The 26,351-nt window shown below is 38.3% G+C and overlaps 1 protein-coding gene across 1 annotated transcript; it reads right to left on the bottom strand.

The window, feature by feature from the left end:
- Positions 1–215: 215 nt before the first annotated feature.
- On the bottom strand, positions 216–24,663 carry LOC141436903 (protein GPR107). The gene is made up of 12 exons (XM_074100022.1): positions 24,434–24,663; positions 15,902–16,012; positions 14,464–14,618; positions 13,361–13,503; positions 12,949–13,049; positions 12,083–12,187; positions 11,370–11,653; positions 10,305–10,422; positions 9,654–9,784; positions 8,108–8,249; positions 5,959–6,107; positions 216–5,156 (listed from the first exon to the last, which is right to left on the bottom strand). Exons 1-12 carry the CDS (start codon positions 24,518–24,520, stop codon positions 5,048–5,050), a joined length of 1,635 nt encoding a protein of 544 aa, XP_073956123.1. The 5' UTR covers positions 24,521–24,663; the 3' UTR covers positions 216–5,047.
- Between the last annotated feature and the right edge of the window lie 1,688 nt (positions 24,664–26,351).

Genomic DNA, 26,351 nt, shown 5'->3' with positions numbered 1-26,351 from the left:
AGTCTACTCGTTTGTCTGCTATTACATAAAAGACGTGTGTTTCAAGGAATCCACTCAGCTGTTTTCACCAGAGCGGTGCTAAGCGAGGATGTGTAAATAAATCGTTTTTATTGGTTCATGAAAACCACATTCCTCGCTACCACATCTACGCACATCTCTGGTGAAAACGCTGCTTAACTAAAGCACCGGCAGGAGATGTAAAAATACAGTCGATAGTAAATAAAAACAACTTTATTAATCCATTTTAATAGTGATAAATCGATTTATTTTGCACTGCTGATTTTTTATCAAGTGAATTCCATTATACGGTTATATTAATCTTAAAACCAGACCTCATAGATTGGTCGGGTTATATTACAATATTGTGCAGGGTAACGGCACCAATCATAGATAATTGTCATGTTGAGCACAGTAGTACCTAGTAATTGACAACAAAGATTCAATGCATTATAACCCACCATTCATGAACTTTACTAGCTATGGTTATCAGTTATCTAAAGAGTTCAATGAACTTTTTAGTGTAGCTTGTTGTCATAGTAACATCTGATGAGTTAAGGTGACCCGGAGCTATTGTAGCTGGGAGGGATATAGTATCGGAGCCATCTGATGGCGTCCTTACGACGCCATGTCCTTCTCAGCCATTTTACGTTGTGCTCGCCAGAAGACTGTCTTCACACAACACATATGAACATGGCGAACATGGCGTCGTAAGGACGCCATCAGACGGCTCAGATACAATATTCCCCCAGCTGCTATAACCCCGGGTCACCTTAGTTATTAGAAATATGAATTTATGAAGTACAAATCCACGACAATTTAGGAGTTGTGACAGTTTTAAGGCAATTCCTTCATGGCTCATCTCCTAAGCATGGTAATAATCTAAAAAGGTTGATCTACCCCTGAACATTAGTAATATTAGGTAGTTTAAAAGTAGGATCTGTTTCTTACAAAAATTTGGTAAAAAAAAACCATTATTGTCCATGACTGGTGCCATTACCCTATTTCTAACAAAATCTTTTTCGAGGTCGGTTAATGAACACTGATCAGAGGGGCTACTACGAAACTCGAAGTTCGTATCGCACCGTCCCTTTCACTCGCGTATTAAATGACATAAGCGTCAGCGGGACGGCAACATACGAAGTTCGAGTTTGGCACTTCGTAGAATAGGGCCAGATGCGAAGCTAGAAAGGGATTCGTAAAAAGTTAATACCTACATCTATTAAATTTTATATTACAATGTCAAAAAACTAACTAAGTAACCTATAGACGTAAAAAGTATCCATACACCAATTTCATCTGTCAAGGGACGACTGTACATTAACGTAACTAATTTCATTTCGTCTCTACTTTTATTAAAGTTGGGACAGTCAGCAGCAGAAGTGGATGTGCGCTTACGGTGCTCAAAATGATAAATTAATAAATAAATATCATGGGACATCTGAGAGCAATTGACCTGGTCCCAAACTAAGCAAAGCTTGTACTATGGATACTAGGCAACGGATTAACATACTTATCTAGATAAATACATATTAAACATCCAAGATCCGAGAGCAAACATTCGTATTATTCATACAAATTTCTGCCCCGGCCGGGAATCGAACCCGGGCCCTAAGCTTCGTAGTCAGGTTCTCTTACCACTTGGCCATCACAATTGCTCGTCTACTTCTGCTGCTGACAGTACAGTCAAACTTTTCTTCACCCACAGTAAATTTTATTAAATGTTAAACTCAGTTTACCGCAAAGCTTAAACCATGTGTATAAACTAATTCTAGATTTAATTTCGTCAAACATGCGGTTATTAGTCTTTAAACCTGGTTTAAGCCTGACAGTATCGCACATTTCATTTTAAAACTACTAAACTGAGCTTAAAGTAAATCGACATTTGTATTCCAGCAAGCGCACACCATTACTCACATCGCGTATACATATATGTGATATAATCATTAACTTTAATAGTTCATACAACTTTTTCCAGAATTAGGCGAACCAACTTGACAGTTCATTGCACACAAATGTTGCCACAGTTACACCAGTGCTGTAATATCGACATTTAAAAAAAAACTTAATATCGATTTTAGCAAGTCAATACGAAATAATGATAAAAGAAATCTTTTATTTGAAAGATTCCGAGAAAAATGTTGAACATCGGGAAGGACACCATCCGCCATTTTGTTTTATTGGCATTTCGTCGGTGATACTGCAATACCGCGTAACTAGCATTTTCCATAAGGTACCATTTTCACTGTCAGATCAGTACAATGTTAGTAGGCTACTGTTCTGACAGTAAAAATTATCCTTTGTGGAAAAAGCTAGTTACGTTACGCGGTATTGCAGTATCAACGAAGATTTGTGAAATTTTCGTTACGTTATTATTTGTTGTTATCCTTTTTGTCGTTTTCAGGCCTAAAGCTATGAAAATAAAGTCCAAAACTGACAAACATTTTCATTCCGCGTGCATTGCAATTTGCATTACAATACCTATTTTTTTTTCTGTCTGGTAACATTTTCAGTTGTCAATCTAGTTCGCCTAATTTTGGATTCAAGTATAACAGAACCTCATGTATGAATGAGTGTATCTGTGATAGGATAGTCGGCGCAAAGTTCGTTAGACAACTTTGGAATTTGCGTCGCGTTTGAGATTGGTTAATAACGAGCCAATCACAAGCAAGGCTGTAAGGTCACACGGCCCTCTCGATATTAACGCCATCTAGTGATTCGCCGGTCAATAATCAATGTCGTATGAATACTTAGTCGTTTGACAGAGGTGTATAGTTACTTTTGACGCAAAGAACATCGCCTTTTGATAACCGCGTCAACTATTTGGACAAAGTCTGCGTCAAATGGAATAGAAATAGAAACAGAAATAAACTTTATTGTTTAACTGTGTCTGTACAATGATGGATTGGGGGGCGTTCAAGTAAAAATTAACGCACTTTTTGGAGATTTTGACCGTTTTCCGAATTAAGTCGGCATTTTTTAGCACACTCACACTGGCAACTGAGCATGAGAGCATTTATAGACCAAGAACCACAACTGATGATGCGAATTTCCCAGTTTTAAGGACATTATAGTATGTACTTGTTACAAATAAACTGTGACGTAACGCGTTGTTCGAACCCCCCTCCCGTAACGTTTTATAAGACCCCCCCCTCCCCCCAAATTGCGTTACGTAATACTTGAACGCTTCCTTATGAACTAAAGCCTAGCATAGAATGGAATTATTTATGACTTGATCGCACGTACCGAGTAAACGTCCTCTGTACGAGTGATGTCGTCACTATTTGTTTTGTCGAATAGACGGAGACGGCATCACATTTAACCGTCGGTTAACGCTAATCTATGGATGGTGAAACAGCCCCTAAGTGTCCTAATTTCAAAACATATGTGAACAGTTACTCGCTTACATCACTGTCTCGGCCGAGAAACATTTTACTGTCCCGCCCGTTTGCTCGGTACGTGCGATCAAGGCATTACATTTGCCGGTCAGCCACCGAGCGAGTCGCCTAGCGAGGCAGCCATTTTCTGTAAGAATTAGAGCCTCGTGTCAAATTCAAATTCATAAACATTTATTTGTAAGAATACAGTAAAATGATCTTAATAGTACATTGTGTCTTAAGGGCGGTAAATAAGGAATTACGAACGAGAGTCTATTAGAAGCCCGAAGTCGAAGACTGAGGGCTTTAATGAGTCGATGTTCGTAATTCTAGTCCCGCCCGTGCGACATACAATGTTTTTCATCACATTTGCGAGTAAATTTTTTATTTCTAAAAGAAAAAATATAATTGTTCCAAATATTGGCGATACCTTAGGCTGCGCTCTTGGCAGCGCCGCCCTCCCCCTTCCGCAGCATGTGCCTGAGCCGCGTGTGCATGTGGTCCTGCAGCAGCGCGCGCAGCACCATCAGTACGGGCATTGACTCATTGACCGACCTTGGGCTTCATGACAAGAAAATTTGTACGCGCAATGACTCATTTACCGACCACGGGTTTCATGACAAGCACATTAAGGTCGAGGGTTTTATTTGGGGGGTTGCAACTAAGGTAGCCTGCATGTTACGACACTGTTTACGAGCAAGTGTGATGAAAAATAAGTTTAGCACATGTATTCAGCATGCAAACAAGCGTACAAATACTTAGTTCTAGGTCACTAAAATTTATGTCGCAATTTTCGTCAATATTATTTTATCTATCTACATTTTATTAATTCTTCTACATTTTATTCACATTTTATTAAACAAAATCATGTCGAACGTGCTTGCGGCTCGCTCAGTCAAGACCCTATTAACTAATATCTGGGTACTCCGCTATAAGGCTGCATTTCTATCAGGTATGTACGAGGATGTGTTGCGAGAAATCGTCACTACTTTCAAAAAATCTCGTATCTAAAATCAATATGTCAACGAAATTGAACCTTGACGTAATGTTCATAAGGTCCACTCGGAAAAATTATCTAATTTGAGATACGAGTTTTTTTTTAAAGTAGTGACGAAATTCGTTTATCTATCATGAACCAATAGAAACGCTTCATTTACCTACCCTCGCACAGCACAGCTCTATTGGTTCATAACTCTAGTGGTTACATCATTCGCACATCTCTGGTGGAACGCAGCCTAAGCGTATGTAGCCTGTAAACACTAGTGACAATATACAACAAGACGATGTATATTTCGCAATAATAGTTTCAAAAAGACACAACATTTTCGGTATGAATTTCGATCATTGAAAAACGAAATAAAAGGTTTTCTGACAGTCAAGACACATTTTCGTCACACTTGCTCCTAAAGTGTCCTAACATGCAGGCTAACTTGGTTGCAACCCCCTAAATAAATTTGTATGTCGCACGGGTGACACTGGAATTGCGAACATCGACTCATTAAAGCCCTCAGTCTTCGACAACGGGCTTTTAATAGACTCTCGTTCGTAATTCTTTATTTACCGCCCTTAAGACACAATTTACTATTTATTTAATATGTCAATGAACATTATCATCTATCTGGCTGGCGCAGACTTTATTAAAGACGCATAGCAACTTAAGTGTCTAGTTTTAACTAATCGGAATTGTAGCCGTCCTGCATGAGAGGCATCATGTCGTCTCGCCTCCTCTCGCCGCGGTGAGGTATCTTTGTTACTCCCTCTAGCACGCCGATTTCTGATAACCTGCGCAACAATAATGGAACTTAACTAATAGTTTTCTTTAATAGGTTGTTTAACACGCCAAATTTTAATTTCACTTGTACTGAACTGAGCGTAGCTATAGTTTAATACGTCACATACGTCCCTGTATTTTTTAACCCCTGACGCAAAAAGAAGGGTGTTATAAGTTTGACCGCTGAACCGACTAAAAACGGCTGAACCGATTTTGATGAAACATGTCTAAGAATTCATTCATATCGGTCCACGCGCTTAAGAGCGACAGTGCTACAGACAGACAGACAGACAGATACACACACACAGACACACACACTTTCGCATTTATAATATAAGTACGGATACAGGGCATCCTTTTTAAAAAAAATAACTGCATTCAAAGATTTTCATAATAATCTCCTGTCTGAACCGCCTGTCGCTTCAGACCGAAATAAGTGGCGGTCCATGGGGGAGGCATAATCCAACAGTGGACGTCCTACGGGTGATATGTGATGGATTCATCCCAGCCTATATACGTCCCACTGCTGGGCACAGGCCTCCTCTCAGAACAGGAGGGCTTCGGCCATAGTTCCCACACGGGCCCAGTGCGGATCGGGAACTTCGCACGCACCATTGAATCGCTTCGCAGGTTCGTGCAGGTTTCCTCACGATGTTTTCCCTCACCGCAAAGCTCGTGGTAAATTTCAAATGTAAAATTCCGCACACGAATTTCGAAAAACTCACGCGGTGCGAGCCGGGGCTCGAACCCACGACCCTCTGCTCCACCACCACGGCTCATGGATGTGATGGATGATGAATGGGCATGACTCACACTAGGGCGTCATCGTCGAGCGGCGTCGGCGTGAAGTAAGGGTTGGCGGCGGCCGGTCGGAACTTGTAGCCGGTCATCACGAAGAACACCAGCGTAGCCAGCTCGCGACACATCTCGTCTATCCAAGAGTACTGGAACGGCACTGTTATCTGCAACGATATACAGCCTTATTCATAAAAAATCCTTAATTGAGGTTTGATCGGTCTGTTACTTAGCAGACTGATTAAGCTTAATAGACGGTTGTCAAGAAGTATGATTCATAAACACTTGCTAGCAGTCTGCTAGTTGTTGAGCTGCTGATAGACGGATTAGACGCGTTATGTTGGCCACCTTGACAAATCAAAGACAAAAAATGGCCTAATCGATAATTAAAAAAAAAAATTGACAGCAGTGACAGCAAATTAGCAGGAAAAAAAATAAAAATCGAGATGTTTGTTTTCCCGCCATTTCCGATCCGCATGTTTATGTTGTGCAAAAAGCCATAATTATGTTAATCATCTTATTTATTTTTCATATTTATTGTTAATATTATTGTTGCTAATTTAGAGGATTTTTAAATACAAATTCCTGAAAATAAATTTTCCAGTTTTTTTTTTTAAATCTTTGCGTAGCCCTGCCTTCACTATAAATGTCTTCGGTATGGTTTTTTGCTCTTGTCAAAGTCAGCTGTTCAAACTTGTGGCGGCCATTTTGTGACTTAGCAGGGAGATAAAGGAGGGTCTACGGTCCTCTAACTTTAGCAGAGCCTTGATCGACTGATTAGCGCTAACAGACGTTTATGAATCATGTTTTTTAGCATCGGGCCTTCAAGGAGCCTTCAAGGAGGCTCTAACTTTTTATGAATAAGGCTGATAGTGTTTATCGTGAAGTTATCATTGTGAGCACATCGGAGGTGGTTGAGGGGACCCCATGCCCCAATGACCTTCGATCTGTATTCCTTAGTTATCTAATGTTTTTTGTAGCTAGCTATTAACAACAACGGCTTTAAGCAATATAGTATCCCATATTTACTTCAAAGTTCATTGTTTTCGATATATTCGGTTATAGAACTGGTTTTCTGGCCATAGCTTTTGTGTTAATTAGTTTGAAATGAAAACCCTCGACCAGTTTTTAGAGACGCCGAAGACGAACCCAAATATGTAGATTTCGTATATGTTAGATCTTTCACGTCAATGGAGACACGAAATAAGTGTATTTTCAGACAATGTTAAAAAAAATCATGCAAAATTAAGTATTCATTTTTTTAGTGTGTGTGTGTGTGTGTGTGTGTGTGTGTGTGTGTGTGTGTATGCGCGCGTGCCTATGTGTGTATGTGTGTGTGGTGTGTGTGTGTGTGTGTGTGTATGCGCGCGTGCCTATGTGTGTGTGTGTGTGTATGCGCGCGTGCCTATGTGTGTATGTGTGTGTGGTGTGTGTGTGTGTGTGTGTGTGTGCGCGCGCGTGCGTATGTGTGTGTGTGTGTGTGTGTGTGTGTGTGTGTGTGTGTGTATGCGCGCGTGCCTATGTGTGTATGTGTGTGTGTGTGTGTGTGTGTGTGTGCGCGCGTGCGTATGTGTGTGTGTGTGTGTGTGTGTGCGCGCGCGTGCGTATATGTGTGTGTGTGTGTGTGTGTGTGTGTGTGTGTGTATGCGCGCGTGCCTATGTGTGTATGTGTGTGTGTGTGTGTGTGTGTGTGTGCGCGCGTGCGTATGTGTGTGTGTGTGTGTGTGTGTGCGCGCGCGTGCGTATGTGTGTGTGTGTGTGTGTGTGTGTGTGTGTATGCGCGCGTGCCTATGTGTGTATGTGTGTGTGTGTGTGTGTGTGTGTGCGCGCGCGTGTGTATGTGTGTGTGTGTGTGTGTGTGCGCGCGCGTGCGTATGTGTGTGTGTGTGTGTGTGTGTGTGTGTGTGTGTGTATGCGCGCGTGCCTATGTGTGTATGTGTGTGTGTGTGTGTGTGTGTGTGCGCGCGTGCGTATGTGTGTGTGTGTGTGTGTGTGTGTGTGTGTATGCGCGCGTGCCTATGTGTGTATGTGTGTGTGTGTGTGTGTGTGTGTGTGCGCGCGTGCGTATGTGTGTGTGTGTGTGTGTGTGTGTGCGCGCGTGCGTATGTGTGTGTGTATGTGCGCGCGTGCGTGTGGGTGTGTGTGTGTGTGTGCGTAGTAGGCTTACCTTGAGCAAATAGACGATGAACCTCGTAAAGTATATGTAGCAGACGACCATTATGTAGAAGTGTCTGAAGAGCTTGAACTTGCGTAGATTTATCGCCGCCTTGCCGTCAGTGCTGGAGGCGTCCTGCAGGTGCCTTATCGACCTGCACCAAGCAACGTTCAATCAGTTAGACTGCGTTTGGATTGGTATTCAACTAAATGTAAACAAAACAACGTCAAAATTACTGTCTTAAATATTGAAACTCCCCCATTAAACTATCTAAAAAATTACATTTCTGTATTGAAATACACTAGTCTAGTTTGTATTACAATGATGGATAAGTAAAATGTTTAAAATCCTTGAATGTACCAAATCTGGCAGCTGAAGTTTGTTTACATTTAGTTAATTACTTAAACGTTTCAAGTATAGACTGAGTTTCCAAAAGAAATGTGATAAGGAAGGGATACGTTTTTCATGAACCAATAGAAACGCTTCATTTACCTCGCCTCGCCCCTCCCATCCGTTTCCACCATGTGCTGTAAATGGATAGGTAAATGACTTGTTTCTATTGGGTAGTAAAAAACATATTCCTCGCAACAGATAGAACATCTTTGGTGGAAATGCAGCCTCAAGATGCTGATAAACTTGATTTACTTGCAAGAGTACATCAAGCATTCGCCGTTTTTCAATTTGATGAACTAAACATCGAACGAAGCAGATCTATAAGACGAGCGTGAATGGGAACGTTGGGAGAGGAAGGCCTAGACGAACGTACCACGGTCAAATCGGGGACGTTCTGAAGAAAGGTCGGGTCAGGAGTACTCTAAACCGACGTGCATGCATGAAAAGATTGATGAACGTAGAGGAAGCGAGAGTTGTATGCCAGAATCGTAGCAAGTGGAAGGATGTAGTCTCTGCCTACCCCGTTGGGAAAGAGGCGTGATTTTATGTATGTATGTGTATGTATGAACATCGAACGGAGCCAAGCGTAGAGCCAAACATCGTATTATCGAAGGCCTCCCCTTCGGGTCGGCCTTCAAACTAACTCGTTCGTCTATTGCTTACTTTACAGCCTCTACAACAATGTACTATAGCTCGTCAAAACTTTGATCAAACATTTTATAGTGTTTTGGGGATTTTCAGAAAATAATAATTAATAAGTTAATGTCTACCTTTATTCTTTAAAAACGAATTAATGTTTATTAACCGGTTTTTAAAGAAAATAAAAGCTTATCAAGAAGGCAACATTTTTAATTTTCATTAATTTTTTATGGAATAATCGAGAAAAACTAACAAAAATGCAACGTTGCCAGCTCAGCAGGTATAAACGCTCTTAATTATTCTTAATTTCCCACACAACATTTATTAGTCAGTTTTGTGACTGTCCATACAACATATATGGTCACAAAACTGCGTCACAAAACTGGCAATTGCTCGTGATTCTGAGCAGAAATAACCCAAAATTTGTTAGGTTTAAAAAAAAGTACAGAGTACACCTTTTTCTGAAAATGCCCTTTCACCTGTTGGTAAACCAAAATATGAATAAACGGGAAGTGGGCTGACTCACCACACGACCGGGAACATGATGGCGCCGCAGCACAGGAGGTCGACCAGTATGAACGTGTACCGCCACGCGTTGTGTTCCGCCGCGCCCTCCTCGCTCTCCGCTATTATTATCTCGGCCACGTTCGCTACCACCTGAAATAGTAGATTGTACTAGTGCATAAAACGGGTCGTTTTACCCGAGTGGTTCGCCCGCCCGAGCTGCAGGCGAGGGTTGATAGTTACGTCGAGGGTAAAAGGAGTTTTATAAATAAAGTATATACTTTGGTTTTCACTTCGATTGCGAGGAATTTAATACTAAACAGCAGCAGTGCAAATAAATTTTCATTAACTTTTTATTCTTATTTTTCATACATTGCTAATTAGAATTATCTAGTATTATTAATTTTATAATATATAAAACATGGATAAAAAAGGAAAACTTTGTTTTTTGAACTTTTTGTTCCTGGCTGTTGGCGTCTGATTGTCTTAGTCTTCGAAGAAAATTCTATGCGCTAAAGTTTAAAAAGTTATTTTTTCGCCTAGACCACGACATATTTTTTGGGAATTTCTATATTAATGTTATAATATCCGGGCATTGCAATTCAGCTGCCAAATGTAACGGTATACCGTATACGCGAGCGAAGCAGCTGGTAAAAGCTAGTTATATATTTACCTGTAGCGGTATGACGATCATGAACAGTTTCTTGTCGCGGTCGGCGAGTATGTGTTTGATGAAATTCCATCCCGTGCCCACGAGGACTATCGTCACAAACAGCACCGCGCCTTTCAATCTGGCACAAAAAAAAGTTTGTGACATTTTGACAGTATATACCTAGTGCCATCCACGAAGACGCGTGCTTTTGTCAAAATTAGACATTAATGACATTGTAATAAGAACCACGGCACGCGTCATCGTGAATGACTCTACCTATACACTGTAAGAATGAGAATGAGACATCTTGTAACCATTTATATTCTGGCAAATAGACCACAAAAATTCAAAACATAATAACAAAAAAAAACTAACTTAAGGCAACTTCTGCCACAGCGGAGCGTGCAAAAATGTCTGACACATCATACCGGCTCTAGAAAGAATCGTATCACGCGTAGGTATGCAAGCTTCATTGCGTAAGACAGGGTTTCTCAAACTTATGCCTCCACGTACCCCTGTTAAAGTTTATAGACGACAGCGAACCCCTAACCCCACCCCCCAAACAAAGTAATAAAACTGGCTGTTGGAGAAACTAAGTTTTTATTTCAATCATCATGATAATATAATGTATATTATTTATTTCAATAAAAGGTAACAAATATAGGTTAGAATCGTCTTGCCAACGAAAATACCAACTGAAACAAACAACAACACATAACAAACAAATAAGTACTTAACAAATTTGGAGTTGAATTAAAAAATTCAAAACCAATCTTAATCATCTTGCCAGTCTTGCAGCCACCATCACGTAAACCTTGTCGCGAACCCCCTACCGTCGAATAGCGAACCCCTAGCTAGGGGTTCGCGTACCCCACTTTGAGAAACCCTGGCGTAAGATATTGGTGCTGGTGACTGTATACTCAACCTATTTGATTCCTAGGACACCACGGGAGCGTGTCATAGTAAATAATATTAATTGTCTATAACAATGTCAGTAAAATGTCACTAGGACACGGTTCTGATGGCTTAGAAATCAAGTTGGTTGACTGTACAAATTTAATCCGGGCATTGTTTATTTATACTCACAAATGCGTAATATAATACAGTATAGCCCACGCCGTGACGTGCTCGCCGCGCGTCCTTATAAAATAGTAGTTTATTGCATGGAACGCCAACGACAAACTCTTGAGGTTGACCAGCACACACATGAGTATGTGTATCCTATATACAGGATGCTTGCTAGTCTTTAGTATGAAGGTCCAGAAGACGCCGCATAGGAGAAATATCAGCGACATCGTGCTGTATAAAGCAGGGAGGGGCATCTCCCCCGCCGAAAGGAAGTTACCGTCGTTGCTTTCGTATATTTCTATCTGGAATAACAATCATACATTTTAGGCTGTAATCTTGTACCTAATAGATACTTTTATTTTGATAAGTGGCTTAAAAGATTAGCCGTATTTAGGTCAATTTATGCATAATGGTCCATATACATAATAATCTATATCTAAATCTGTGACGTGTGATGTGAAATCTATATCTGTGGTAAAACCCTATTTTATTTTAAAAAATTTAACTAGTGTCCGACCAAAGCAGGCTTAACTATATCTACGTTCAGTGGAAGTGTAGAATGGTTCTAGCGCCATAAATAAAAAAAAATATTGGATTGTAAGTTGTAAATTTCGGCCCGGGAACGGTTCAGCAATTTTTTGGCCGAAACCGAAACTTCGGTCGGACACTAGTTATAACCTAACGGTGTTTACAATACGGTGACAAATAAACACAACTTAGAAAGTACTCACAACGAAATTCATAGCCGGCGTGACCCCCTTTTCCGTGTGCGGACAGTTGTGGAAGTATAGATTGTAGAGCCCTTCCTCTGTTACTGAGCCTACGTACATCGCGAACTGTAAACAAATAGTAGATTGTACAACAAGAGCATAAAACGAGCCATTGTGCCCGAGACGTTCATATAGCCACCCGAGCCGGTACGGCGAGGGTGGATAGACACGTAGAGGGGAAAATGGGTTTAATGCTCGAGTTTTACAGTCTGTTTACACTTAGATTGCGAGGAAATGAAATAGCAACAGTCGAAACAATTATTCACTTTCTATAATTATGCATTATTAAATATTTTTTTTGTTTGTGGCTGTTGACACCTGATTACCTTGGTCATAGACGAAGTTTTTTTTTGCACTAGAGCATAATAAGTCATTTCATGTCGCCTAGATACAGCATAAACGCGAACTTTGCGAGCATGAGAAGTGAAAAATAAATTTATATCAAACCTGCTTACCGGACTTGGACAAGGTTGGAATTAGTGCAAAAACATACTCAGTTAACCACGCGGTTCTTTTTTACAAAGCTTTTCTTTAGTTTCACTTGTCCCGTTGTCTGCCTGTCTGTCTGTAATCAAATCTTGCAAGTTAAATTTGACTAATAAATAATCTAGTAGTGACATCCTCGTAGTCCAGCCAGGATTGTCTCCGCAGGACGGAACTCTTCAACGGTTAATAGCATCGATTTGAAATTTGGTATGCAAATGTAGTTTGATGAAACCACTCATGAGGCATTATGCCTCATCGGATCATGAACCTGTTTGAACCTGTTAATATTATTTTCCTACTTTTACCAACGGTTTTGCGACCACAGTTTCTTGGATACTCACGCTCGTGTTATAGTAGTCGAAATCGCCTTTCGTCTCTTTCGTGATCGGGAGATATGTGCATGAGCACTTCGACGTGCATCCCGGGATTGTTTTTACCCCATCTAAAACAAACTTACTAAATACACAACAAGTTTTGTCGTTATTTAATTTAGGCTGACATGCAGTTGTGAATATTAAAAAAAAAAACATTTTAATCTACCACCGGTTTGCAAAACCTCTGCTGAGAAGAATCCGGTACAAAATACAAAACCTTTAACAAATATATCACTTGACTTTTTCGTAACGGCTACTGAACCCTATCCTAGACGTGTCGGACACGCTCTTGGCCGGTTTTTTAGTTCATTGGCAACCGCAATGTAACGCCTGATTCAATAAATCATTTGGGTACAATAAATAAGGTTTAACAACATACACTCAGCAGATCTCTTGTTGATGTACCAGAACTGCTGAGACAGCTGTCGCTTGTCTCTGTCTGGCTTGATCTGTGACCTGTTTTGAAAGAGATTCACAGCCTTCTCGCCATCAAGGCCGTTGCCATTGCACGTGACATTTAACCTGAAAAGACAAAGTTGATTTTTTACTGATCCTAATTTAGCAAGGAGGATAAGTGTCCGACTCTCCAGTATTAGCGGACCGGACAACTGCTGCTCGAGTCGCGGACAGTGTCCGGTCGCGTTTGGCTGACGCCAGTTAATCTGCTCATACCGTGATCTTCGGCGGAAGGACTTGTAAATCTAAGAGCAGTAACAAATTTATCAATAAAAATACCAATGGAACCACCAGTTCGACTCACAATTCAATTTCAATTTGGACACAAAAGGTACACCTCTTAAAAAATTCAAATTCAAAATTCAAATGATTTATTCAGTAAATAGGCCGCAATGGGCACTTTTACACGTCATTTTTTTAAACTACCAGCGCTTTCGGAAAGTCCATCATTGCCAAGAAGAATGCGCCGCAAGAAACTTGGCAGAAAGTCATTAAATGAGTCTTCGCTTCGCCCAATACGGACTCCTACTGCAAGCTCTTCGATCGATACTCTTTATCACCATGCTACTCCCATCGTACCGTGTGAGTTGACATAAGATGCGGCTGCGAGATAATAGCGCTTTTGGTGGCTTGTACGAAGCAAGTACTCCGGTTGAGCATCTGGTATAAGCCGACCCGGACAGTTGCTACTGGTTATATTGAGGGTTACCTCATGCTTATTTTCAAAATTAATCTCGAGGGAATCGATGGCAGGATGCTGCGGTGAGATGACGTACCTCTCGTTAGTCGCAAGAAGCAAGTGTCCGGTTGAACATCTAAGTACCAGCCGACCCGGACAGTTGCTACTGACTATATCCCGGATTATGTACTTCATATTTTCAAAGTCCATTTTGAGAAACACAATGGCGGGATGCTGCGGCGAGATGACACCGTTGTCGTTGGCGACAAGAAGCAAGTTTTCGGTTTAGCATCTCGTACCAGCCGACCCGGACAACTGCAGGCTGTATCGAGACTATCGAAAGTTACCTCATATTTTCAAAGTCCATCTCGAGGAACACGATGGCGGGATGCTGCGGGGAGATGACGCCGCTCTTGTTGTCCCTCAAGAAGCAGGTGTCCGAGTGAGCCTCCAGGTACGGACTGATGGCGTCGTTGACCGTCCGGTCGAGCGTGAACCCGTACTGCCGGACAACCGCTGCGTTAAACACAAGCTCTCGTTGTTTGAGTAAAAGATTCATAGCCGCTTTTTTAATAAATGGGTTAGTCGGTAATTCATAAATTGCTGGTATTCACGACAACGATCCCGTATGGTCCCCGAGAATCGATATCGTCAATAAACCAAATTACTTAAGTATTTGTTAAATTAACTGCACGAATACAAATATTTGCATAGCGGTCAGCACCACTTTGCGGAAGAGCAAATCAAGATTAACCATTGAATTTTATACAGTATTTTTTATACACGCACAAACATCACGCCTGTATTCCCAAATGGCGTAGGCAGTCTAGGCAGAGCACACGAAACGTTACCGCTTCGGAGCCACTTTTAGCAATTTTAGGTTTAAAGTTTGACAAAAACTGTACAATAGTGACAGGTTGCTAGCTAGATACAACTTATATCCTTCGTTGCCTCTTACGACATCCACGGAAGAAATGGAGAGGTGTAATTCTAACCCGACCCCACACGGGATAATTTTTAGACAATCAATTAATTAACTATTTATTTATCCAATCAAAGCTAGTAAAATTGAAAGTAAATGATATTGTAACGGATAACTCGCGTCTTAAATCGAGTTTAGCTCGACATGTTTCGGGCTATTTCGTAACACGCGCACTACGCGCCACCGCTCTGCTCTGCTCGCGCGAGTTGCGGCAGACGCCGAGTCGCGTGCTCCTGACAAGAAGGGCTACGAAATAGCCCGAAACATGTCGAGCTAAACTCGATTTAAGACGTGAGTTATTCGTTACAATATCATTTAATATGAGTGAGTCTCAAGGTAGTTTCATGTTCAAAATTTAAATTGTACAGTTAATTGAATATTGAAATTAATCCAATGAAATTATTTATTTCGGACATTACATATCCATATTATTATTAGTAAGCACACAGAATTAACGCTTTTAATAAATAATAAAATGCTCCCTGGATCTCACACGCATTGTCGGCATATTATCGAGGTGTTAGAGGTTTCAAAAGAAATATCATAATAATGGTTATACTTTAAGGTGACCCGGGGCTATTGTGGCTGGGGGGATATTGTATCTGAGCCGTCTGATGGCGTCCTTACTACGCCATGTTCTTCTTGCCATTTTACGTTGTGCTCGCCAGAAGACTGTCTTCACACAACACATGAACATGGCGAACATGGCGTCGTAAGGACGCCATCAGACGGCGCAGATACAATATCCCCCCAGCTACAAAAGCCCCGGGGCAACTTATATAGAACGGTGTTAGTGCATTTACCTGCCCACGTTTCACTGCCTTAGGTAATTTAAAATTAATCATCCTAACATCGAGGATGCCACCTTGGAAGAACCCGAAGGTCGTCAGGTCCACATAGTGCCGTTCATCATCCTGCCAAAATAGATTCAATCAGTATACAACACTTTACTCCATAATCCAGGGATGTATCATTTGACTGGATTAATCTAGCGAAAAGCATTTGCCGGAACTGTGCTGGGTGGGACACTGGGTGGGACACAGTTGAACAGCCATGTCCCGTAGGTTAGGAAAATCTAAGGATGTCGACAAACTAAAACGGGCTGATTAGATCATTGCCCCAAAATCGTTATTTCCTAGTAGCAAATGGGTCGATCAACTTTTTCTTGTTTGTTATTCTGTCCCGTTGTCCAAGAGACAACAGTGACAGAGTTTCTTTGAAAAACTGTTATGATATATGCTACTAATGTGCTTAGGAGATTGTCCATTAAATAATGGACTTGTAACTACGACAAAAATGTACGCTCTATGAATGATAACCACAGAAAACATGGAGAAACTCATGGTTTTAAAGAGTTGCCCAGGGGACCGCGCACAGGGAAAAGTTGATCGACCCAAATAATGTTTTTGTCCCACTATGATTTATTACTGAAGTTTATTTTTACAATCGCGTTTTTTCCCGATTTTAATCGACGCAGAAACAGTGTCGACGTAGCTCCGCTGACGCGGAACTCCTACTTTATTTTCTGTGGCATCCATCTTACTCTATCTTACATTAAATTGGATAAAGTTAAAACCCAAGTTAATAAAAAAACAAGCTGTTTGGTGATCTACATATCTGAACACAATGAAATAAACATAAACACAAACATGAACACAATGAAAAAAACAACATAAATAATTCTAAATAAATGTACCTATAGTCCCACATTATACATAATACACACATTTAATTTTGGCAATAGGTTCACTTAAAAAAAAATAACAGGCAGAGGCAAAGGTGAAAGTGGCGCAGCGACGGAAACAACCAAAATAAGAAATTCCAAGAAAAATACCAGGGTCCCAGTTTGACATACAATTTTATACCAATCAGCTATGAGAGCCTAGGGTGGACTTAGGTCCATTAGGCCTTGGCGCGCATAGACACTAAAAATATTTGTAAAAGCTAGTTGACACAACTAGAGACCAAAGGCAGATAGCTGTCTCTGTCAAAGTATCAGCTTAGGTATTCAACGAGGAAATACTCATAGCTTTTTGGGCGCCAGGCCGCGCGGGCCACTTCTAGGTTTAATTCAGTTTTAAGCACTAGCTCTAGCTTTAATTTAGTTATATAATTTCATCTTTGTTATTTACATGTGGACATAACATAAATTAACCGTAATAAGAACAAAAATCTTACACGTATGCGAAGAGACTGTAAATAATGGAAAATGTTTAAATAGTTTTGTATCATGAACAGAATTGAACATAAATTGTATGATAAAATTCGCTAGTGCACGCTTCAGCGATACTCATAATAGGTCATGGGTAACAGTGGATCTTTTGGTACAGTTTTATGATTATTACACGCACACCCGTGCGCGGTTGCGACGTTGTTGCTCTTCCATCCCCCCGCTTGCCAAACTAGTTATCATCTCAGTATCGAAACGATACTATGCCCGATATGCATCGGGCACCTAGTAAGTACAAAAGTAAAGTAAAGTGTCTTTAGCCATTTTGCTAGTAAGTTCCATTGTCATTTCAAAAGTTTCGTTTAGAAACGTGATTTTTTTATTTTTGCAGTCCGTTATATCTACATGTTTTATAGCAATTTGATTTCATTGGGATTACTTTAACGTTTTAAAAAAAGGATGTTAGAATGAATTAAACACTTATATAGATGTCAGTTATAATTTGAGTCTGGAACAATTTTAGTTGTTTTATGAATAAAAAATTGATTACTAGGAGTTTTTATTTCTTTTAGTGCATGTTTGAGAAAAGGACTATACAAGCCTCGGCGTGAAAGAACATGCCAGCCTCGTATACCTATCCGGCCTGCAAGCCTTACTTTTCCGACCTCTGCAGTAATGTACTATATAAGAACCTTATTAATATACTTAGCGCTACAAAATTTGAACCCACTCGCGTCAAACACATAACCCTCCTTCTTCGCAGTCGACTATCTACATACCAAATTTCATTAAAATCCGTCCAGCCGTTTAAGTGTGAAGGAGTAACAAACACACACACACACACACATACAAACTTTCACATTCATAATATTAATATTAATAGAATCTACTCTATCACATTGGACAATAACAATTCATCTGCAACTCTTCAAGGTTCCCAGAATAGTCATACTTGTTAAGGCCATTTTTTGGCCGGATGCTGCACTTCGTGAAGAAAGCAAGCCGCTTTGCACAGTGATAGTACAGACTAAACTGAGTGATTTGACTCGCAGCAGCGGAAGTTTCACCCCTTAGGAACAGAGATGGCGCCACTTCTTTAAAAAATATTTCAAAAAATTCTACAAGCTAAAGTAATAAACCGATTTCAATGTTTAATATCTCAAATGAGAGCCTATTATATACGTTACTTATAAAAAAATACAAAAAAAATATTTACAAAAACTTTTGTCAAAAACGTCATCTAAAGTTTTTTTTTCTTACCTGATTTGTAGTTTTTACTTGATTGCTTAAAAAACTGTATGCAACATGAATGGTTTAATGCATGTACATATTACTGAGTACATAACAAGTATTTTAAAAAAAATCCGACACCGATACCTATCATATTTAACGAAATATGACAGTTTAAATGTGAGCACAAATTTCTTTAAAAAATATTTCAAAAAATTCTACGAGCTAAAGTAATAGACCGATTTCAATGTTTAATATCTCAAATTAAAGCTCATAACATTCATTATTTACAAAAAAATATAAAAAAAATATTTACTGAAAACTTTTGGCAAAAAACACCATCTCAAGTTTTTTTTTCTTACCTGATTGGTAGTTTTTATTTGATTGCTTAAAAAAACTGTATGCAACATGAATGGTTTAATGCATATACATGTTACTGAGTACATAATAAGTATTTAAAAAAAAAATTGACACCGATACCTATCATATTTCACGAAATATGAAAGTTTAAATGTGAGCACAAATGTCTTTAAAAAATTCAATAAATTCTACAAGCTAAACTAATAAACCGATTTAAATGTTTAATATCCCAAATCAAAGCTCATAAAATTCATTATGTAGAAAAAAATATTAAAAAAATATTTACTGAAAATTTTTGGCAAAAAACGCCATCTTAAGCTTTTATTTCTTACCTGATTGGTAGTTTTTACTTGATTGCTTAATAACATTGTATGTTGTATGCAACATGAATGGTTTAATGCATACTTATATATATTTCTGAGTAAATAACAAGTATTATAAAAAAAAACCTACACCGATACCCTTCATACTTCACGAAATATTTAAGTTTAATTGTGCACGCTTTTCTTACAAATAAATTTCAACGAAATCTTCAAGTGAAACTAGTACTCTGATTATAATGTTTAATGTTAAATGAAAAGAAGAACGAAATTACCTAGTGTTACCTAGTGTGTGTGTTTTAGTGCTAGTTCTAGTCTTAGTTTTAGGTGGTACATTTTTGGAGCCAAAATAAACTTTTCTTTCTTTCTTTCTTTCTTTCTTTCCTATTATGAAAAAAATTTTTTTTCCTGGTGTTACGAAGAAAACATAATTACTTTAAAATTAGTAATTATTAAGACAATAAATAAAAACTATACCGTTTCCGGCATAGTTGATTCTGAGATGTAATATATATATTGCTTAGTAGTTGGCGAATTTATTTAAAAATTAGCTTTTTGTGTGATAGGTAGGGCTACAGCTTATAGATATGTCACATTTGAAATAAAAGACTATGAACATCAATGTTCATCAAATATTTAAGTTAAAAGCTATAAGTCCTCTTCGGGTTCATCGGCAGATGTAGAACTGAAAAGGAAAAGTCGTTTTGAAGTACTTGTGCTTTCCAATACTACAAAATCACAGATCTTTTAGACACGGACTGTGTTGCTGTAATTACTGTTGAATTATTTTTGTGCCTAGTTGATTACCATTAGATCTAAGATTTTGTGCCTACCTGTGGAAATCAGTGGGCAGCATACTAAATAACCCTGCATTGAATATTATATTAACTTACTTTTTATTTGTACAGCCACCTTTGCAGGATTTACACTGGGCAGTGCATGGTAAGCTGACCCGACGACACCCACAACGCATGGTATCGCAGCCAGATTTGCAGCCACAATACTTAATGGTCCAAGAGGCTTACTTTCTTTTGCCAACTCTCTTTTGCCTTAGTCCATCCCCAAGAAGATGGACATGGTACGGAAACTTCTGGTTTCAGAGCGTTTCTCCATATTTGGCCCGCTTGGTAAGCTTCACGCAGTGTATGTTTATAGAGAGCATGTCCATACCATGTCCATCTTCTTGGGGATGGACTAAGGCAAAAGAGAAGGACTCCAGAATTGTCGCAGTTACAGCGATTTGGTCGCAATTAAGCCTCTTGGACCATTGTGGCTGCAAATCTGGCTGCGATACCATGCGTTGTGGGTATCGTCGGGTCAGCTTACCATGCACTGCCCAGTGTAAATCCTGCAAAGGTGGCTGTACAAATAAAAAGTAAGTTAATATAATATTCAATGCAGGGTTATTTAGTATGCTGCCCACTGATTTCCACAGGTAGGCACAAAATCTTAGATCTAATGGTAATCAACTAGGCACAAAAATAATTCAACAGTAATTACAGCAACACAGTCCGTGTCTAAAAGATCTGTGATTTTGTAGTATTGGAAAAGCACAAGTACTTCAAAACGACTTTTCCTTTTCAGTTCTACATCTGCCGATGAACCCGAAGAGGACTTATAGGTTTTAACTTAAATATTTGATGAACATTGATGTTCATAGTCTTTTATTTCAAATGTGACATATCTATAAGCTGTAGCCCTACCTATCACACAAAAAGCTAATTTTTAAATAAATTCGCCAACTACTAAGCAATATATATTACATCTCAGAATCAACTATGCCGGAAACGGTATAGTTTTTATTTATTGTCTTAATAATTACTAATTTTAAAGTAATTATGTTTTTTCGTAACACCAGGAAAAAAATTTTTTTTAATAATAGGTAATTTCGTTCTTCTTTTCATTTAACATTAAACATTATAATCAGAGTACTAGTTTCACTTGAAGATTTCGTTGAAATTTATTTGTAAGAAAAGCGTGCACAATTAAACTTAAATATTTCGTGAAGTATGAAGGGTATCGGTGTAGGTTTTTTTTATAATACTTGTTATTTACTCAGAAATATATATAAGTATGCATTAAACCATTCATGTTGCATACAACATACAATGTTATTAAGCAATCAAGTAAAAACTACCAATCAGGTAAGAAATAAAAGCTTAAGATGGCGTTTTTTGCCAAAAATTTTCAGTAAATATTTTTTTAATATTTTTTTCTACATAATGAATTTTATGAGCTTTGATTTGGGATATTAAACATTTAAATCGGTTTATTAGTTTAGCTTGTAGAATTTATTGAATTTTTTTAAGACATTTGTGCTCACATTTAAACTTTCATATTTCGTGAAATATGATAGGTATCGGTGTCAATTTTTTTTTTAAATACTTATTATGTACTCAGTAACATGTATATGCATTAAACCATTCATGTTGCATACAGTTTTTTTAAGCAATCAAATAAAAACTACCAATCAGGTAAGAAAAAAAAACTTGAGATGGTGTTTTTTGCCAAAAGTTTTCAGTAAATATTTTTTTTATATTTTTTTGTAAATAATGAATGTTATGAGCTTTAATTTGAGATATTAAACATTGAAATCGGTCTATTACTTTAGCTCGTAGAATTTTTTGAAATATTTTTTAAAGAAATTTGTGCTCACATTTAAACTGTCATATTTCGTTAAATATGATAGGTATCGGTGTCGGATTTTTTTTTAAAATACTTGTTATGTACTCAGTAATATGTACATGCATTAAACCATTCATGTTGCATACAGTTTTTTAAGCAATCAAGTAAAAACTACAAATCAGGTAAGAAAAAAAAACTTTAGATGACGTTTTTTGACAAAAGTTTTTTGTAAATATTTTTTTTGTATTTTTTTATAAGTAACGTATATAATAGGCTCTCATTTGAGATATTAAACATTGAAATCGGTTTATTACTTTAGCTTGTAGAATTTTTTGAAATATTTTTTAAAGAAGTGGCGCCATCTCTGTTCCTAAGGGGTGAAACTTCCGCTGCTGCGAGTCAAATCACTCAGTTTATTAGTCTGTACTATCACTGTGCAAAGCGGCTTGCTTTCTTCACGAAGTGCAGCATTTTGTCTCTAACAAGTATGACTAGAATGAGGAAAACATTCTTAAAACATGGATTATTGCCTTGAAACAAACTAATTAAAATAAATTAATAGTTTTATACAAACTATAGCTTTTAACAGCTGCTTTGCTCACTTGAATCAATGGCAGTAATGACACAACAAAGTGGTCCAACCAGAATCGTCTCTGCAGGATGGAACTCCTCAACAATTAATGGCATCAACTTGAAATTTGGTACGGCAATGTAGTTTGCATGACAATGCAGTACAATCAACAAAAAGTACAGTCAGCATAAAAGCTTGTATTATAAATGAAATTGTTAACAAAAAAACTTTTTTATCCTGCTTAAGTGTCCCACAGCTGAGCAAAGGCACCATTTTTTGTCTCTCTTACCAGTTATTTAACCTTTTCGATGCCAACGACTCATATATACGCACTGCAGGTTCCATGCTAACAACCTATATATACGTCCAGGCATTGCAATATGGAAGTCTGGTATATGGATGATGTCTTTTGGCGGCGAAAAGGTTAAAAAAACATGTCTCAGATCCAGTTCATACTCTTACAAATTAATTAAGAATTCATTCGCAATTAGGCTTAGCGGAGATTATGATAACATTAGTCACCACTACTATAAAGCAGTAAAACATTTGATAACAATTCGCTATGTAGCATTCACTACTTTTAAAAACGTATATCAAAATCTATGCTATCACTAAGTGAACCTTACAGAGTATGCTTTAGAGTTCCGTTTAGCTTATGTAATGATTTGAGATACAAGCTTTTTTTAGAGTCCTGACAAGATGTTTACTGCTTATAATGTTTAAGATAAAACATTGTTTGGTCTCAGTTTTTTTTAACTGTGTTAACTACAAATACGAAAGTTTGTGAGTCTGCCTGTATGGTTATTACTCCTCCATTCTAAAGCAGCTGAACAGATTTAGATGAAATTTGGTATTACATAGATGGATGTTTGAAATAACACAGGCTATTTTTAATCCTGATATTCTCATAGGAATATCTCTCACTCAAAATCTCAACCGCACGGGTTCTGCAAAAAAGTATTGACAATAATAGTAATTAAAAAATATATGGTGTACAGTCGAGTTCATTAACTTGTGAGCAAAAATTAGATCAAATATCTATAACACAACTATTGTTAAAGGCGTAGAAGCGTGTTCAGATAATTTTGATCAAATTTTTCTCACAAGTTTATGAACTTAACTGTACTTAAGTTTGTACTTTTTTTTGGGTTCTGAAAAATATTTAATGTGCAATGTGTGTGTGTGTGTGTGTGTGTGTGTGTAAAAGTTCCCTCTTTCATGTAACATGTAACAAAACTTACAACTTTTTGTTTGTAACCACCCTTTTTGTTAAAAGTGCTTTAATAATGAGTTGTCATAAGATTTATTTATACTATTGTGACAAAATTGCTATAAAACTAAAATTGTAACAACCGACAATATTAGGTTCACTTTAGCACATTAGATTTTCACCCATAAAAGTCAATCTAACCTTTAAATGTGGGTAAAAAAATACTAATGGGATTTGTATACAACATAGAAGGTGAAGATAAAATAAATCTTAAAGAAGCTATTTCTGTACACTACTTCATTCAGGAATGGTATATTAGCCTATGTGGAGGTTTTTTTTGCCACTTTACATTGCTTTGCTGTGTCAATATGACTCAATACAATACATATGTTCCATTCACATAATGGTATTATTCAGGTTGGTGTTTGTTACAAGGCACTGTCACTACAGATGCTTTGTGCCTCTTACGGCCTTACTAATAAGATTTTTTTAAACTGCACAATACTTAAAAGATTACATAGAATCTTACATACATACAAATTTGTAGACTAAACATGAAGTACATTAAATGTTATGACGAAGTTTTAAGGACCTAATAAACGTAATTAAAACAGAAAATTGAATGAAATTGACATTGTTTAGCAGAACATCACTGACCAACCACGAAACAGCGAACCACGAAGAAAAATAATTAGGAAACCTTAGAAAGACAAAATATCGATGATATTTAGCCGAAACTACATGTCGCTCAGAGGAAATCTACAATATAGAGGGCGATAATGAGATTGAATTACAGAAAAACAGCCCGCATTCAGCACTAAAAATGTAAAATATGTTTATTTTGCTCACCGTAAGAGGTAACTTGTGTATCCTGGCTGATACTGCGAGAATAGTGAGCAGTACGAACGCTGAAAATATTCTCACTAAATGAATCATGTTTCATGACTAGTCTTTTAATATTAAAATTAAATAAATAGAACACAGTATTTATAATTTTCGATTTAATCCGTTAAAGAAATTTCATCTTCAATCACAGAATAAGTAATAATACAAGTGCTTCAATACCACTGACGGATTGTCAGTCACACAGACAGCGTAACAGAACACATCACAACAGACAGACAGCAGGGCTACTACGAAACTCGAAACTCGAAATTCGTGTCGTGCGGTACCTCTGACACTTATACTATTTAATACGAGAGCGAGAGGGATGTAAGATACAAAATTCGTAAATCGAAGTTCGTATCGTACCGTCCCGCTGACGCTAACATTTTTTTATACTAGAGTGAGAGAGACGATACTTTACGAACTTCGAGTTTAGTTTTTGTAGTAGCCCTGCTGGGCTACTACCAAACTCGAAAATCGAAGTTCGTGTCTCTCTGACACTTATACTATTTAATACGAGAGCGAGAGGGACGGTATGATACGAACTTCGAGTTTCGAGTTTCGTAGTAGCCCAGCTGCTGCTGTCTTACTTCTCCACACTTGGCTTAAAGGTCTCGTAACGTGCTCGTAACCAATTTTGAACATGAAACTACCGTGAGACTCACTCATATTAAATATAATGACCCGAAGGGCTACGGATTAGCCCGAAACATGTCGAGCTAAACTCGATTTAAGACGTGAGTTATCCGGGTCGTTATATTTAATATGTCTCGTAACCAAGCCATAATTTCCAAAAAAAAAAAAAACTACAGATTGTAAAATAAATGAATGAAGGAAAATTATATACATCATTCTCATATTGGCTACTGAGTAAAATAGAGTTAAGTAACATAATATCATCAAAGGCAAGAAGTAAAGTTAGTTTTCCATCCAACTCTGCATCTTGAGTAGTCAGTGGGTTGAATGTAAGCGTGTTCGAGTGCGTTCGGAATGTCACTATTTATAATTCTAGCGTTTTGGTTAGTGCTAATTGCGTAGCGACACCTCGATCGCACCATAAAGGTGGGGCCACATGCAGTCGCTCGACGCTCGTTTCCAACGTCAAATCTGCAGGACTACTACGAACCTCGAAGTTCGTGTCTAGCGATAAAGCTGAAAATGTTGAGCTTTATTTATCGCTGGAAAAAAAAACCTAGTCAATTTTGGCATAAAGTGTTATTTTCATTCACTCCAATTTCTTTTTTTTTTACCACTGCCACGACAGCTACTATGAGATTAAAAAATCGGCCTCCAAGACCAAGACCATTCCTGCAAGAAGCCATCTTGTCACTGCTACTTGACGCGGCGACTTGACGCTACATTTAGGAGTTGCGGGAAATTCAAAATCACCTTCAAAATGGGGCCACGTGACTATAGATGCGAAACCGGTTATTCGATTTAAAATTAATTATTGGTTAACTGCTTTTCATGCTTATTACGGTTAAACACTACCGCTTTATGCCGCTAGCGGCTTGAAATGTGTATCGCAAATTGCACGATGATGCCAGCTTCAACTTACGGCAAAGGGGCGGGCGGCGGAGGACGAAGTGGCGCGTGCTCAGCCGAGACACTGCTGGCGATCGCGGCCAGTATAGCGAGAAGGAGCGAGTAAGGCAGCCACAGCCACAGACTACTCAGAGAACTAACGTTCAGACGGGTAACTTTCATAGAAATAAAACCGCCATATGAATCTCGATTATAGTTTTGTTTGACAGTTACTTTTTATCGGGATAAAAAGTAGCCTATGTGTTATTCCAGAGGTTCAGCTACCTACATATCAAATTACATGACTAAACTCAGCGGTTATTATTTCAAGATTTTATCCTTATCCCGCAAGAATATC

Source organism: Choristoneura fumiferana, chromosome Z (assembly GCF_025370935.1).
Source record: "Choristoneura fumiferana chromosome Z, NRCan_CFum_1, whole genome shotgun sequence".
In the NCBI taxonomy this organism is placed as follows: Eukaryota; Metazoa; Arthropoda; class Insecta; order Lepidoptera; family Tortricidae; genus Choristoneura; species Choristoneura fumiferana.
This window is presented reverse-complemented; position numbering and strand designations above follow the sequence as displayed.